This window comes from Castor canadensis, chromosome 1 (genome assembly GCF_047511655.1).
Source record: "Castor canadensis chromosome 1, mCasCan1.hap1v2, whole genome shotgun sequence".
NCBI lineage: Eukaryota > Metazoa > Chordata > Mammalia > Rodentia > Castoridae > Castor > Castor canadensis.
The window spans coordinates 183259211-183274183 of record NC_133386.1 but is presented as its reverse complement, the minus strand read 5'-3'; the positions used below and the strand labels follow the sequence as shown (position 1 = coordinate 183274183).

Genomic DNA, 14973 nt, shown 5'->3' with positions numbered 1-14973 from the left:
TTCTGAATCCTAAGTCTTAAGCTTTGCTGGAGGTAGAGCAATCGCCTAGCTGCCTGTCTAGCAAGCATGAGACTGAGTTCAAACCCTAGTACCATCAGAAACAAACAAAAATCTTAAGTTTTTTAGCCGGGCACCAGTAGTTCATGCCTGTAATCCTAGCTACTCAGGAGGCAGAGATCAGGAGGATTGCAGTTTGAACCCAGCCTGGGCAAGTAGTTCATGAGACCCTATCATGAAAAACCCTTCACAAAAAAGGCTGGTGAGGTGGCTTGAGGCGTAGGTCCTGAGTTTAAGCCCCAGTAATGATTGATTGATAGATAGATAGATAGATAGATAGATAGATAGATAGATAGATAGATAAAAGTGAGGGGCTATCACCTCAAGAATTACTTAATGCAGTTAAAGTATCAAAATTGTCAAGTATCAAAATTGTCAAGATGGTGGATTCAGAGTGAAGCGTATTTCTTCATTTTTATTTGCGGTGGTGGGGTTCAAACCTACGGCCTCACACATGCTATAGGCAAGTGCTCTACCACTGAACTACATCACTACATCACCAGTCCAGCTTTCCTTTTTTTTTTTTTTTTTGGCAGTAATGGGGTTTGAATTCAGGGCCTCACTGCTTGAGCCACTCCGCCAACCATTTTTTGGCACCTAACAGCTTTCCCTTGCTTGATGAATGGTTTGGATTTACTTAACTCTCCTTCCTTACAATTCAGTGCTTAAAGTACTAAATTTATTTTTACTGTAGACTTTGTAGAAATTTTTTATTCTAGGAACTGAGAGTATAGCTCAGCTATAGAGCATCTGCTTAGCTTGTGCAACTCCCTGGGTTCCAGATTACCAATACCCCTGCCTCCAAAAAAAGAATATTAAGAATTTTATTTTAAATAAAACATTTGTAAATAGTTAAAAATTTTTTTGGAAGGTAGCTCTGACCTCAGTATCAAAGGCCTTCAACATGTGTGGGCCTGAGAGAATCTTGCTCACAGAAAATAGACGTTATTATAAGGCTAAATCATGGGGATTTATCCCAGTACCGGGGGAGGAGGGGGAGGGGAAGAATCTTAAGCTTTTAACCTTGATTTGTATTTGAATCACCAGCCCAGGAAATAAGGCTTTATTTGTCAAAAATAAAATATAATTATGAAGGTAAATACTGCGTTGATGTATAATGGTTATACTACTACCTTCAGTAGGCATAAATTCAATGGATTTTTCAACAGATTGAAATTGTGTTCATAATACAACCTATCAGTACTATTTATGATAGTCAGACAAAGCCGTGTATGTAGCATTGAAAATACTTTTATCTGTGGGACTGGGGTTTGACCTCAGGGCTTTGCACTTGCAAAGTAGGCACTGTAGTGCTTGAGCCACACTTCCAGTCCATTAAGCTCTGGTTTTTGGGGGAGAGCAGTATTGGTGTTGGATAGACAGGGCCTGACACTTGATAGGCAGCCACTCTGCCAGCTGGCTCTGGTTATTTTGGAGATGGCGGTTGGCCTCAAACTGTGATCCCTCCTGATCTCAGCCCCCAACTAGCTGGGATTATAGGCGTGAGGCACTTGTGCCTGGGTGTGCATACTTTATAATTGCTATAGCATTATGAATCTGTTTAAAGAAATGAGACCTATTTATAAACTGCATATTTTGATAATGGTGGAGTAGGGCTAAGTAAGGAACTCATAGGGAGCTGTCTGATTTCCCTAAGGATTGAATCTTTTTTCTTCCTTTCTTTATGTCTTTCTTTTTTTGGTGGTGGGGGGAAGCTATGCTCAGGATCGAAGTAAGGGTCTTACGAATTTATGCTAGGCAAGTGTTCCACCATTGAGCTAAATCCCTAACCCAGAAATGAACCTTTGATTTTGATTAATAACACTACTGAATTAGAAGAGCCATCTTACGGGGGCGGGGGGAGCAGTTTGAAATGATCAGTCTTGTTACTAAGTCCAAAGTGGAACTGCTGCTCATTTGCAGATAGTAGCAGGTTGGCAGTATAAAAATGTACTGGAATCCATTCTCATTTTTCAGAAGTCTGCAGTGCAAATAAGATTTATCAAAAGCCCTGAGTTCAAACCCCAGTACCACCCTGGAGGGAAGAAAGATTGTTTTATGAGTTAAGATGGAATTTCTCCTCTTTGGTCTACTTTTCTGCCAGAGTCTTGGAATAGAAAACTTAAATGTTCCTTGTTCCATTTGCTTCTGTCTCCTGACATAGTAAGTCTAATTTCTTGATTGATTCTAGACTCGAATTGCAGACTGGCGGGAAGGGGCTCTTAATGGAAACTACCTTAAACGAAAACTTCAGGATGCAGCAGAACAACTAAAACAGTATGAAATAAACGCCACTCCTAAAGGCTGGTCCTGCCACTGGGACAGGTACGCACTCTTCTCCCCTTTTCACCTTTCACCTTTGACATCTCAGACATGATTTGTGATCACCACCACCTGACGACCTGACAGCCTGTCTGGAGACTGAGAGCAGCTACAGTTAGCGGTGTTGGGCAGGCAAAGCACCGCAAGCACAGAGTTTGGCCAGCCACACATTGGAGAAACAAAAAGCAGTGTTTAAAGTGTTCCATGTAACGGATTTTTTCCCAAGATTGGACAAAGCCGGTTTTTACTCCAGAGTGTTGCACGGAGTAGGGCGGGCTTGGGGGTTAAGCGCATGCGAGAGCTCTGTGCGCTTTACAGGACCTCTGGAAGCAACTACTCCTGATTAACCTCGGTGAAGTTAAGGAAAACTTCGTGACTGAAGATGTGAATGAAGAACAAGATTACTATCCTCTGCCAGCAGGTCAGATGAAAACATTTCCTTTTATATTTGGCTTTTCTTGATTTTTTTTTTCGTTATTTGAAATCTTTGCTCTTTTATTTTTCAGCTCCCAGATCCTCTCCCTCTCTTTAGCTTTCACTGTGTTTGATATCAAGAATATGAAATGTGAATTCCACGGTCCAAGAGGGGAAGAATCACCTTTCACAAACTTCGTTGTTCTCTTCTTTGGAAGGGAAATTAGTGTTCTAGGCGATTGAGTCCCTTCATTAATGAAACTTGGAACCCTGTTATGCATTGGCAAAAACAAAAAAAGATGTTTTCTAAATCATCTGTTGGAGAGGGCTCAGGGCTGTATTCACAGAGCTGCTGGCAGTGCAAATAGCTTTGAATTAATCCTGGGTTCTTCATCCTCAATTGTCAAAGCTCTTTGTTGCCTTTGTGAATAGCAGTCCATAAGAAGAGGTTCGTCCCTGTGAGAGCAGACTGCTGTCCTGGGACAGGACCAAATGGAAGTGTCTTTGTAGGAGAGTGGATTTTAAAACATGTGTTTTCTTTCTTGTAATTTAGGGATCATAGACGATATTTCTATGTAAACGAACAGTCGGGCGAGTCTCAGTGGGAATTCCCAGATGGTGAGGAGGAAGAAGAAAGCCAAGCACAAGAAAGTAGAGACCAGACTCTTCCTAAACCAACCTTGAAAGACAAATCTGGCACTGATACAAATTCTTCAGAATCCTCTGAGAATTCCACAGGTGGGATAGTTTACTCTACTAGTTCAACTGATTTTAGAGGGAAAAAAAATTAATTTTTATTACAGAAGAAAAAAATTACATCATAATAATATAAGCTAATTTAAAAAGACCAACTTGAACTGAAAGAATGCATTTGATGTAGTGAAGACATTAAGGGCTTGTCTGGTGGAAGTCAGAATACTTTATATCATACTCTTCCCAAAGAGTCTCTGTCATGTCACAGAGAAAGCTATGTGTCTCCAAAAACAGGGATGGTAATATAGGGATTAGATAGTTGAACTTGCCAATATCTGTGTAATGACTCATCACATTTAGGGCACAGAGGAAATGAGTTATATGCTTTTTTTTTTTTCTTAATAGGCTTTCATATCTCCTTAGTTACTCTGAGAATCTAATTAGCTCTTCAGAAGAGCCATAACTTGCCACTTTATACAAGTTTTTTTTCCCAAGGCCTATTTTTCTTAGAATGACAAAATAAATGAATTATGAAACATAATGAGCAAGACTAACAGCATCCTTTGATCTTACAAGCTGGTAATAGCTGAACATAGTGGCTTATCTTAGTGGCCATCACTCACTGAAGGCTGAAACAGGAGGGTCAAAGGTTTGAAGCCTGCCTGAAAGTGGTGGGGTACCAAATGATTTTGTTAACTTCTTAAATAGCCCAGATAAAAACATCATCAGTCATCTTAAATTAAAAAGCTCCTCAAAAATGGAGTGATAATTTTAGAACACAGCAAAAAAGTGGTTTTATTCTGTTTAATCTTTCAGAAGTATATTTTCTCAAGTTACAGGGTATATCACTTTTTCATGAATATTTTATTTTGTATGCTTTCCCTCTCTGGTAGCAGTAATACATATGCCTAATTATAGATTTTTTTTTTCTTGTTTGCCTTATAATAGGTAATGAACTAAAGAGGATTGTGATTCTGAGTAGATGTTACCATTTCTGACCACTGTCTGATGTTCCTTTTTTTGGCAGTACTGGGGTTTGAATTCAGGGCTTCATGTTTGCCAGGAAGGCACTCTTATCACCTGAGCCACTCTGCCAGCCCTTTCTGCCCAGGCTGACAGTCATCCTGATCTCTCCCTCCTAAGTAGTTAGGATTACAGGCATGAGCCACCAGTACCCAACACTAACTCTTAAGTGTTCTGTGATCACTTTAGAGTTACGCATTAAGCTATTTTTCCATATGATGCACATGATTAATACTGTGTGGTAAAAGGTACATCTTGAGCCATTTATCTGATTATAACAAAGCAGGTTGTGATATAGAGGGAAACCATGAATAAACAGTCCTCCAGTCTTAAACTTTTTTTTTTTTTTCCCAAACCTATTTTTTATTGAGAGTCCTTAGAACATGATAAACTTGATTTAGGTAAAATCCAAATCTTATACTAGAGACTATGGACTTTAAAAGCAATACTGATCACTTTGAAGCCTGTAATACACATAATGTGTGTATATTCTTCGTTGGCTCAAACCAGCGAACCAAAAGATGGTGACTAAAACCATCTTTTGAAAAAGAAAAATTGGACCTGACGGTTTAGCTCAGTGGTAGTTTGTGCTTAGTATGCATAAAGTCCCTGGTTTAATCCATAGCACCACCCAAAAAAAAGAAAAATTACTATACTGAGGAGCCAGAGAAGTTTCAAGTTTAGTCCTTGCTCAGATGATACAGTATTTGAGTTTAACAACATATTTCTAGAGATAAGGTATCTAACATGTTTTTTGTTGGGCTTATGTCACTTAGATTAAATCTAGCTACATTAAACTGGCTTCTTAATTCAAAATCCTAAGTGGTAAGTGTGGATAAATAAAGGAAAGAAAGCTGCCTATAAATAGAAATTATAATGCCTGGGGAAAAAAAGGCCTTGAAGAATTGATCATTTATATCCCCATACCGTTCTTTCTTTAAGCATAAAAGTTACATGTGCCACTTTAATCTGTCCTTGAAGTTCAGAATTTAAATACTCTCTTACATGGCAAAAATACCCAGTGAACTAAATTTGGAAACTAGGAAAAGTGTGATTTGTAATATACATCTGTGATACTCACACTACATTTTTTTTAACTTAAGCTAAAGGAAATAATTGTTAATATTTAAGGAGCAGCTTTGTATTTGAACTTAGTTCACACTGTATGTATTACAAAAATGTTCCTTATTTGTGGCTAAATTTATCGAGAGGCTTTTAATCTCAATGACTTACACAGTGTGTAGTGAATTCTGACTAGCTCTCTGAACGACATAAACTACATCATTAACCTTGAACCTACTGTGTTCCCTTGTTTCTCTGAATAGCAGCATGTTACTATCATAAGTGTACTGGTATTGCATGATGCTTCTAGTTGAGAATCCTAGGATTATCAAGTTTGACATAGCTACTCATTCACAGTATGTTGTGGCTAATTTAGTAGAAGGGAGTTTAGTCCTTAATAACTTAGTTATTGATCTTTAATATTTATATTATTTTGATATAGTGTTAGGTAGTGCAGGCTTCCTATCCATACCCAGACTGTCTCAAAATTAGCATATAAATTAACATTATTCAGGGTCAAAATATAAAAATTTAATGTGTCCTTTGATTCTTTTAGCTGGAAAAGTGCATTCATGTTTTCTCTGCTAAAAGTTTTTTCAATACCCTTTTCCTTAGTAAGGCACAGTTTCAAAATAATTACAGAGAGGGGCACTGGTGGCTTACGCCTATAATCCTAGCTTCTCAGGAGGCAGATATCAGGAGGATCGAAGTTTGAAACCAGCCCTGGGCAAATAGTTTGTGACACCCTGTCTCAAAAATACCCAACACAAAAAATAGTACTGTCAGAGTGGCTCAAGTAATAGAGTGCCTGCCTAGCAATTATGAGGCCCTGAGTTCAAACCCCAGTGTCTCCAAGAAAAAATATATATATGTTATGGAAATAATGTGAATCATAAAGTCTCTTATGCAGTATCATTTGTTCCATAAAAAAATGAAGCTACTCTAAAGGCAAGACTTTTGGTCTCATTTTGTCTTGTCAAGTGCAAATGCAAAGTAACATAAATGGCTTTCACCTTGCTCTCAAGCCTGTCATTATAGAGCCTTAATCTATTGCTTTTGACCATGAAATTTGACAGTTGCCTACATCTGGATATCTATTAGAATGAGATTTTTAAAGCTCTTAAACTCCTGGTATTTCATCAGGGCTGCTTGGTAAAATAGGAAGTATTAGGCTAGGAGTTAAACCTTATCTCTAACTCTGGCCTGGTCTCTTTAACAGCTTATGTGATCTAGGGCAAGTCAGTTCCTGCCTGGGTTTCATTACCTTTAAAATGAGGAGGTTGAACTAGATAATTTCTCATGTCTCTTCTACTCCTAAATTCTATGATTTTAGGGAGAAAAATCCCCTCAACATTCCTGGGATATATATCTAATAGTCCCATATATTGTGAAACTTCCCTATTGACGATAAAGAGGGATGGGGAAGGCTACAAGTAAGTATATCCTCCTATTTTCTCTAATCTTTAAAAAGCTTTTCCCAGCAGAGAAATGAGTGTTCAATAATAGCTTTTGTGAAATTTGTGGAAAGTTGACCTACAGCTTTTCATTTGTAATTTCTTAAACTTCAACAATGGCAATTTCAAATCCTTTGTGTCTTTAATACCTTTTTAAAAAATCTCATTGACCTTAAAGATTTGTCCTCCTAAATTTCCGCTTTATCATCACAAAACCAAAAGTTACCCTCCCCTCACTTTTATTGCTGTGATTAAGCAAATTAATGTAATTTACACGAGATGTGAAGGAATGACAAATTTGACATTAGCACCTTGCAAATGGAATTTTAAAAGTACTGACCCAGATTAAGCTGGGTGTGGTGGTGCACTATCTGTAATCCCAGCACTTGGAAGCCAGAGGCAGGAGGATTGTGAGTTTGAGGCCAACCTAGGCTACACAGCAAGACTAACTTAAAACAACAGCAGCAAAAACCTCTAGAAATGCAGATTATCAAGATGGGGGGAATTTTTGTGAGTGTTTTGGATGGGTACTTAGCTATATCATCCCCATTCACTTTACCTTGCTCACTAAAAATACGTGGAATCAGTATAATGCACATATGTACTATTTACTTAACTCTTCTAAAATAAAATAAAAAAGGACCCCTAGAAAATTGCATTCTTGTTACATATGTTGAAACTGAATGTTTGAAATGAAAAATTCCTTCTGTGCCTGTATTAGTATGATCTCATCTGAAATCAAAATTTCCAAACTACAGATTCAATGACCAAATTTTTCACCAAGTTAAAGTAATATTCTTCATTTACTTATTCGTAAATCTGGACCCAAAGAACAAGACTTGTATAACACAGCTGGGAAAAGTGCTGTGAGTGTTATAAATTAACCTTTCCATGGAAGTTGTTTCTGAACTGAGTTGGTTTACTATTTTAGTGATAACAGTGTAAAATAGATGTCTGTGGGTCAGATTTTTGTTAGGAAAGGGAGAGCTGTTGCCTGCTGTTTGAAACTGCTTGTCTCACCGATCAGTTGAACACTGTTACAAATACTAGCCATAAGAGTTTTTGTCTTGATTTTTCCCTGACTCCTATCTGTTTTCATAGGTTCTCTTTGTAAAGAATCCTTTTCTGGTCAAGTTTCTTCTTCATCACTCATGCCACTTACTCCTTTCTGGACCCTCCTTCAGTCAAATGTGCCTGTGCTTCAACCCCCGTTACCTTTGGAAATGCCACCACCTCCACCTCCACCCCCAGAATCCCCTCCTCCCCCACCTCCCCCACCTCCTCCTATTGAAGATGGGGAAATCCAGGAGGTAGAAATGGAGGATGAGGGAAATGAGGAGCCTCCTGCCCCAGGAACAGAGGAAGACACTCCTTTGAAACCAGCAGCACAAGCCACAGTTGTAACTAGCCAGGTAATTAATGCCCTTGGCATTCTTGATGGTTATGGGGATTGGAAAATGATTAACATCGTATTTTACTTTATAAGACTGTGTTTAACTAGGGCCATCAGCAATTGACAAGAATGTTTGTGTTTCAGAATTCAGTTGATTCTGCCATCTGTAGTTCTCCTTCCACTAAAGCAATAAAGAGAAAAGCTACAGAAATTAGTACAGCAGTGGTTCAGAGATCGGCTACCATTGGTAGTTCTCCAGTTCTCTACAGCCAGTCAGCTATAGCTACAGGTAAGCATCCATCTATCGTTGGTTTGTTTCAGCATTAGATGCTGTAAGTTGAAGAAATATTAAAGGGTTTGATTGAAGATTGTTTATAATATGAATAGTTATTTTAAAAAATTTAAAAATAAAAAAAAAGATTGTTTATATGCATTTCTTCCTGTTATTAAAAACCACCATTAAAACAGCTTGACATACCCTTTCAGATTATTTTCTGTGCATTTAAATACATCAGGGATTTTGATGTTTAAGTACCTTAATGTTAAAATACTCAAATTAATATTCTGCTGCCAGCAAATAGGGCTATATTTTTTGAGGGAAAGTTTTATTAGAATCATTTTGTAAGTGATCTAACCTCCAGTTCTTTCTTCCTTGCCTCCATTATTGTCAGTGTCCTTTTTTATAGTGTCATTTTCTTTCCTGGGTAGGTCACCAGGCAACAGGGATTGGACACCAAGCTACAGGAATTGTACACCAAGCAGTATCAGTTAGCCATTCAACTGCAGGGATGAGTCATCAGGCCAGAGGAATGAGCTTACAGTCAAATTACCTTGGATTAGCAGCAGCACCTACAATTATGAGTTATGCTGAATGTTCTGTCCCAATTGGAGTAACTGCTTCCTCAGTGCAGCCAGTCCAGGCCCGAGGTACTGTGCCAGCCACTGCCATTATAGAACCACCACCACCTCCTCCTCCTCCTCCTACTCCTACACCACCACCGCCACCACCAGCTCCCAAAATGCCACCACCAGAGAAGACAAAAAAAGGAAAGAAAGATAAGGTGAACTTCTTTTTTTTTTAATTTGTATTAAATCGATACCCGCCTATCATAAAGTTTACCATTAAAAATATCCCATCTAATACCTTCATAATGTTGTGCAATCACCACCTCTAAGTTACAAAACATTTTCATTTCCCCAAAAGAATACCCTGTACCCATTAAGAAGCCACTGCCTGGGGGGTTAGGGGGAAGAAATGACCCAAACATTGTATGCACATATGAATAAACGGAAAAAAAAAAAAGCCACTGCCTTTTGTCCCGATCTACATATCCCGGTAATCACTTCTTTCTACCTCTGAATTTACTGTTTTGTGTAGTTCATATAAACAAAATTATGGAATATGTGGTCTTTTGTGTCTAGATTTCTTCCCTTAGCATAACATTTTCAAGGTTCTTGCACTTAATTTTTCTTTTCTAGGGGGTCTGTCACTGGGATTTGAACTCAGGGCCTACACCTTGAGCCACTCCACCAGCCCTTTTTTGTTATGGTTTTTGCCTGTGATGGCTTTGAACCTTGACCCTCCTGATCTCTGACTCCTGAGTAGCTAGGATTACAGGCTTTAGCCACCTGTGTCTGGTAATAAAGTTAGATTCTTACTTATTTTTGTTTTCCTTTGGCAGGAGGTGAGGCTTCAACTCAGGACCTCACACTTGCTAGGCTTTGCTAAGCAGACACTATTACTTGAGCCACTCCACCAGCACTGCTTGCACTTAATTCTTTCTGTGGCTAAGTAGGTTGTATGTATGCTATAATTTGTTTATCCTTCCAGTACATAATAAACATTTGGATTTTTTTCTGCCTTTTGGCTATTATGAATAATGTACAACTATTGAGTACCTGCTTTTAGTTCTTCAGATGCATTTTTATTATTTCCTTGATTTGTTATTTTCCTTGATTTTGTTTTGTTTTTTATCATGCCCATCCTAGTAAGTATGAAGAGGTATCTCATTGTGATTTGATTTCATTTCTCTAGTGACTAATGATATTGAACATTTATTCAGGTTCTTGTTGGCCATTTATGCATCTTTGGAGAAATGACTCTTTAGCTACTTTGTCCTTTTTTAAAATTGGATTATCTCTTTGTTTTGATTTAACAAGAGTTTTATGTAAATTCTAGATACAAGTGCCTTATAATATGGTTTGAAACTTTCTTCTTTGTCTTTGGTTTATCCATCTGCCTTCCTCGCATCTTTTTTGTTTGTTTGTTTTTGTTTTTGGTGGTACTAGGGTTTGAACTCAGGTCCTCATGCTTGCTAGGCAAGTGCTTTGCCACTTGAGCCATGGCCCCCAGCCCTCGCCTCATCTTTTGAAGAGCAAAAGTTAAATTTAGATACAGTCCAATTAAGAGTTTTGTAGTTCTATAACTGATATTTAGGGCTAGAGGCGTGGCGTAAGTGTAGAGTGCTTGAGTTCAAACTCCTGAACTTCTCCTTCAAAAAAAAAAAAAATTAAAAGACCATAGATCTATTTTTGATTGATTTCTACCCCACCCTTTCCTCCCCAATATGATACAAAATAGAGATCCTACTTTTTTTTTAAAGTAGTAATGTGGTTTGAACTCTCAGGGCCACTTGCTTAGCTCCATTCTTTGGCACATATATAGCCAGGTTTCCAGCACCAGTTGTTGAATGGGCCATACTTTGCTCATTAAACAGCTCTGTCATCCTTGTCAAGTCATCTGACCATAAATGTATTGGTTTATTTCTGAACTTTCCATTCTGTTCCACTGACCAACATGCTGATCCTCGGGTTGATATTATGACTATGCTACTTTGAGGACTGTAGCTTGGAAGTTTTTTGGTTTTGTTTTTTGTTTTTTTGCAGTATTTGGGTCAGGGCCTTCACCTTGAGCCACTCTACCAGCCCTATTTTTTGTGAAGGGTTTTTCGAGATAGGGTCTTGCAAACTGTTTTTCCCAGACTGTCTTTGAACCTTAATTCTCTTGATCTCTGCCTCCCGAGTAGCTAGGAGTACAGGCATGAGCCACTGGCACCTGGCAGTAGTATGGTTTTAAATTGGGAAGTGTGTGTCTTTCAACTTTGTATTTCATTTTCAACATTAGATATTCAAGACTCTTTACAGTAAAATCTCATAAAATTTGAGTCACCTTTTCCATTTCTGCATCAAAAGCCGTTAGAAATTTTTTTTTATGGGACTGGGACTTGAACTCAGGGCTTCACATTTGGAGGCGCTCTAGCATTTGAGCCACACCTCCAATCCACTTTGCTCTGATTATTTTGGAGATGGAGTCTCGGGAACTATTTGCCTAGACTGTCCTCAAACCTCAGTCTACCCTATCTCAGCCTCGCAAGTAGCTAGGATCGTAGGTGTGAGCCATCGGCACCACGTTCCATTAGAATTTTTTTACTTACTTATTTTTTGAGTGTTACTAGGGGCTTGAATTCAGAGCCTTATGCTTGCTAGGCAGGCGCTCTAACACCCTGTCAGCCCTAGAATTCTTTCAAGGCTATTAGAATTACATTTAATTTTATTTCTTGTTAAGTACTGCCATCTTACCAAATTAAACTAACCCATATTTAAAGCAAGTATGGTGGTGCACACATATAAGTCAAGCACTCAGAAAGATAGGAAGGCTAAAGGAAAATTTTCTGACCAGGCTTAATAAAATAATCATATTTGTAAAGTCTACTAATTCCTTAGAATCAGGAAAAAGTCTTGATCTCCAAAGTAGAGAATCCAGTTTCTATTTTATGCATTGTATTCCTTCTGAATATAACTTTTGTTATAGGCAAAGAAAAGTAAAACCAAAATGCCCTCTTTGGTAAAGAAGTGGCAGAGTATCCAGCGAGAGTTAGATGAAGAAGAGAACTCGAGCTCCAGTGAAGAGGACCGGGAATCAACTGCACAAAAGCGAATTGAAGAGTGGAAACAGCAGCAGCTGGTCAGGTAAAAGAAAAACCATCACAGTTGAGGGATTGGTGGTGGTGGTGGTTGTCTTAGAACAGTCATACTCATTATAGCTCTTGATAGAGAATAAACTGGCTTTTGTTTGGAAACTTGAACCATTTTCATGAATAGGCATGATAGATCAGGTTTTCTGTTTGTTAGAGGTTTCTATTTGCTAGAAAATGCAGTTTTTTTTTCTTTCCATTGATGTATATGTGTTTTTCACAGTGGCATGGCAGAAAGAAATGCTAATTTTGAAGCTCTTCCAGAGGATTGGCGAGCAAGACTGAAAAGAAGGAAAATGGCTCCAAACACTTAGTTTAAAATTAAAAAAAAAAAGTTTGTTTTGTGTTGAGTCTTAACCAGTTTTACTGTTGTCAAATAAACGATAAATGTTATGGGGGAGAGCATATACATTTTTTGGGCAAGAGTGTACACAAAGTTGTTCATTGGTAAAATGTAACTTTACTGTTTGCTGAAGGTGAGGTGATTGGAATTGCTTTGACTTGGCTGCCTTTATTTTCTCACATTGGCAATCTTAGCATGTTAGGTATCAGTCTATCTTGATGAACATGTGGCTTTGTGAGTATGACACCTCACTAGAGGACTTCTTGACAAAAAGTGAAGGATTTTCCTGCCTAATAGAGGCTCATTTAGTTCCTTGTGTGGCACGCTCTCTCTCTCATTAACTTCTACTCCAGAACAAGTGCAATTAAGAAGGCAGCTCTGTATTCTACTTTGATTGACTGTGACTGTCAAGATCTCTAGTTGACCTCTTCCTCTAGTCTGCTGCTGATGAGGTGTTGAGATCTGTCAAGATGTGTTGATGGCCACACTCTTTAGAGTAGATCTTTCTCAACAAATCCCAGAACTTAGACATTTTACATACTAGGTGGCATATTTAAAATTTAAATATAGGCAGGAATAGCAGCAGCAGGTTTTCATGTCCTTAATTTTGAGAAATTCCCCCCCTAAGTATATGGCAGCAGGTGTAACAATAGCTACTCTGTGTATTGTGTCTCCCTTGTCTTACTCTTCCAAAATTCACCTCCCTTCTGTGTGTGAATGTATTCTCCATAAAATTCCAGTATTTAAAAAGCAGTTTACTGTTCTGTACTTTCTATTGTATCACAATCAGGTAAAGTCACTTTAAACTGAAGAAAAAGCAAATTGTGTTTTAAAGCTGTTTGTATTTCTCCAGTTTCAACCATGTAAATTTGTATATATGCACTAATAAAGCTCTTTTTATACTTCTGATTGGTTATCCTTTGCTGTTCTAAGTCTGATACTCCACAATTACATAGCCTGGACTTTGTCAATTCTTAATTTTTTTTTTTTTTCCTAGTCAAATGTGCTGTACAAGGCATGCACAAAAACTGACCAGCATTTCAGGAAAAAGTAGTAGGATCTTGGGGTTGGAGGCAGGGTTAGAATATCAGGCTTTTAGCACTAGATGGTGCTGTGTGATCTATTTTTGGAGCTTGTACCTTATTTATAAAATCTGATCTGTTTAAGTCTTGGAAATGATGTAATGTGGTTAACATTCTGAAAAAATAAAGGTGCTTTATAGCTTTTTAGTAATATATACTTACGGTTACATACAGTTAACCAAAGAACAGTAATTTACATTCTATTTCAGTATATTCTTATGCATACAATTTTTTATTTGATTAGTGTCATGTGACAGTTACTGGATTTTATTTACCATAATGCTAATGTTGGGATGCCTCTCTTATATGTAATATTATTTGCATAAATTTCTGCAAATAAATTAAAGGTTACCAACTAGCAATTAAAAGCTTGTCTTAATTACCCGCCACTTTTCCAGACTTAGAGGAATGCTACATAGCACCAGCACTTCCTGATCATGCTACTAAATACAGCATCTAAGAAATCTGTCCTACTTTAAAGCAACAGAAGCCAATAGGAGAAGGGGACCAGGAACTAGAGAAAAGGTTAGATCAAAAAGAATTAACCTAGAAGGTAACACCCACGCACAGGAAATCAATGTGAGTCAATGCCCTGTATAGCTATCCTTATCTCAACCAGCAAAAACCCTTGTTCCTTCCTATTATTGCTTATACTCTCTCTACAACAAAATTAGAAATAAGGGCAAAATAGTTTCTGCCGGGTGCAAGGGGATGGGGGGAGAGGAAGGGGGCGGGGGGTTTAAGAAGTGGGGAGAAAAGACCCAAACATTCTATGCACATACGAGTAAAAAAAAAAAATCTGCCTGTTAGGCTAGAGGTGTGGCTCGAGGGTGGAGTGCTTAAAACTTGCCATTGTGGTAGGTGAGTGTGGTTTTGGATTTCTCAGCTTTGTTTTAATTTTTCCTTCTGGCTAATGGGTCTGGTAGAGAAATACAAGGTTAAAGGAAAAGGGAAGTTTCAACTTCCCTTAGCAGTAAGCACCTAGAATTGAGAAGTAAGCGAGCTCAGAAGTTTGTTGAACACCGCTGGCCCTGCCCTTATCAGCACAACTTCGGTTCTGGGTTGAGGAAATAAAATTACGAACTGAAGAGTGAATCGAGCCACTGCCATGCCTACGGCGGCTGCCCCGCCCTTCCGCTTCCGGCTTGCGGTTGCT

General features: G+C 38.3%; 1 protein-coding gene across 6 annotated transcripts in view; it reads left to right on the top strand.

Annotated features, from left to right (window-relative positions):
* Fnbp4 (formin binding protein 4) overlaps positions 1 to 13644 on the top strand; it is a 31033-nt gene extending 17389 nt beyond the window's left edge. For 2 of the 6 annotated variants that reach the window (XM_020180041.2, XM_074045552.1), the window contains exons 11-17: positions 2249 to 2382; positions 3347 to 3531; positions 8127 to 8437; positions 8563 to 8707; positions 9127 to 9479; positions 12230 to 12387; positions 12616 to 13644. In XM_020180041.2, the coding sequence (XP_020035630.2) occupies positions 2249 to 2382; positions 3347 to 3531; positions 8127 to 8437; positions 8563 to 8707; positions 9127 to 9479; positions 12230 to 12387; positions 12616 to 12706 (1377 nt within the window). In that variant the 3' untranslated portion in view covers positions 12707 to 13644. Of the gene's footprint in view, positions 1 to 2248; positions 2383 to 2697; positions 3532 to 6904; positions 7005 to 8126; positions 8438 to 8562; positions 8708 to 9126; positions 9480 to 12229; positions 12388 to 12615 lie in introns of those variants that run through there. The other 4 variants (XM_074045562.1, XR_012438513.1, XR_012438514.1 and 1 more) reach the window with 4 other exon arrangements.
* Positions 13645 to 14973: the final 1329 nt, after the last annotated feature.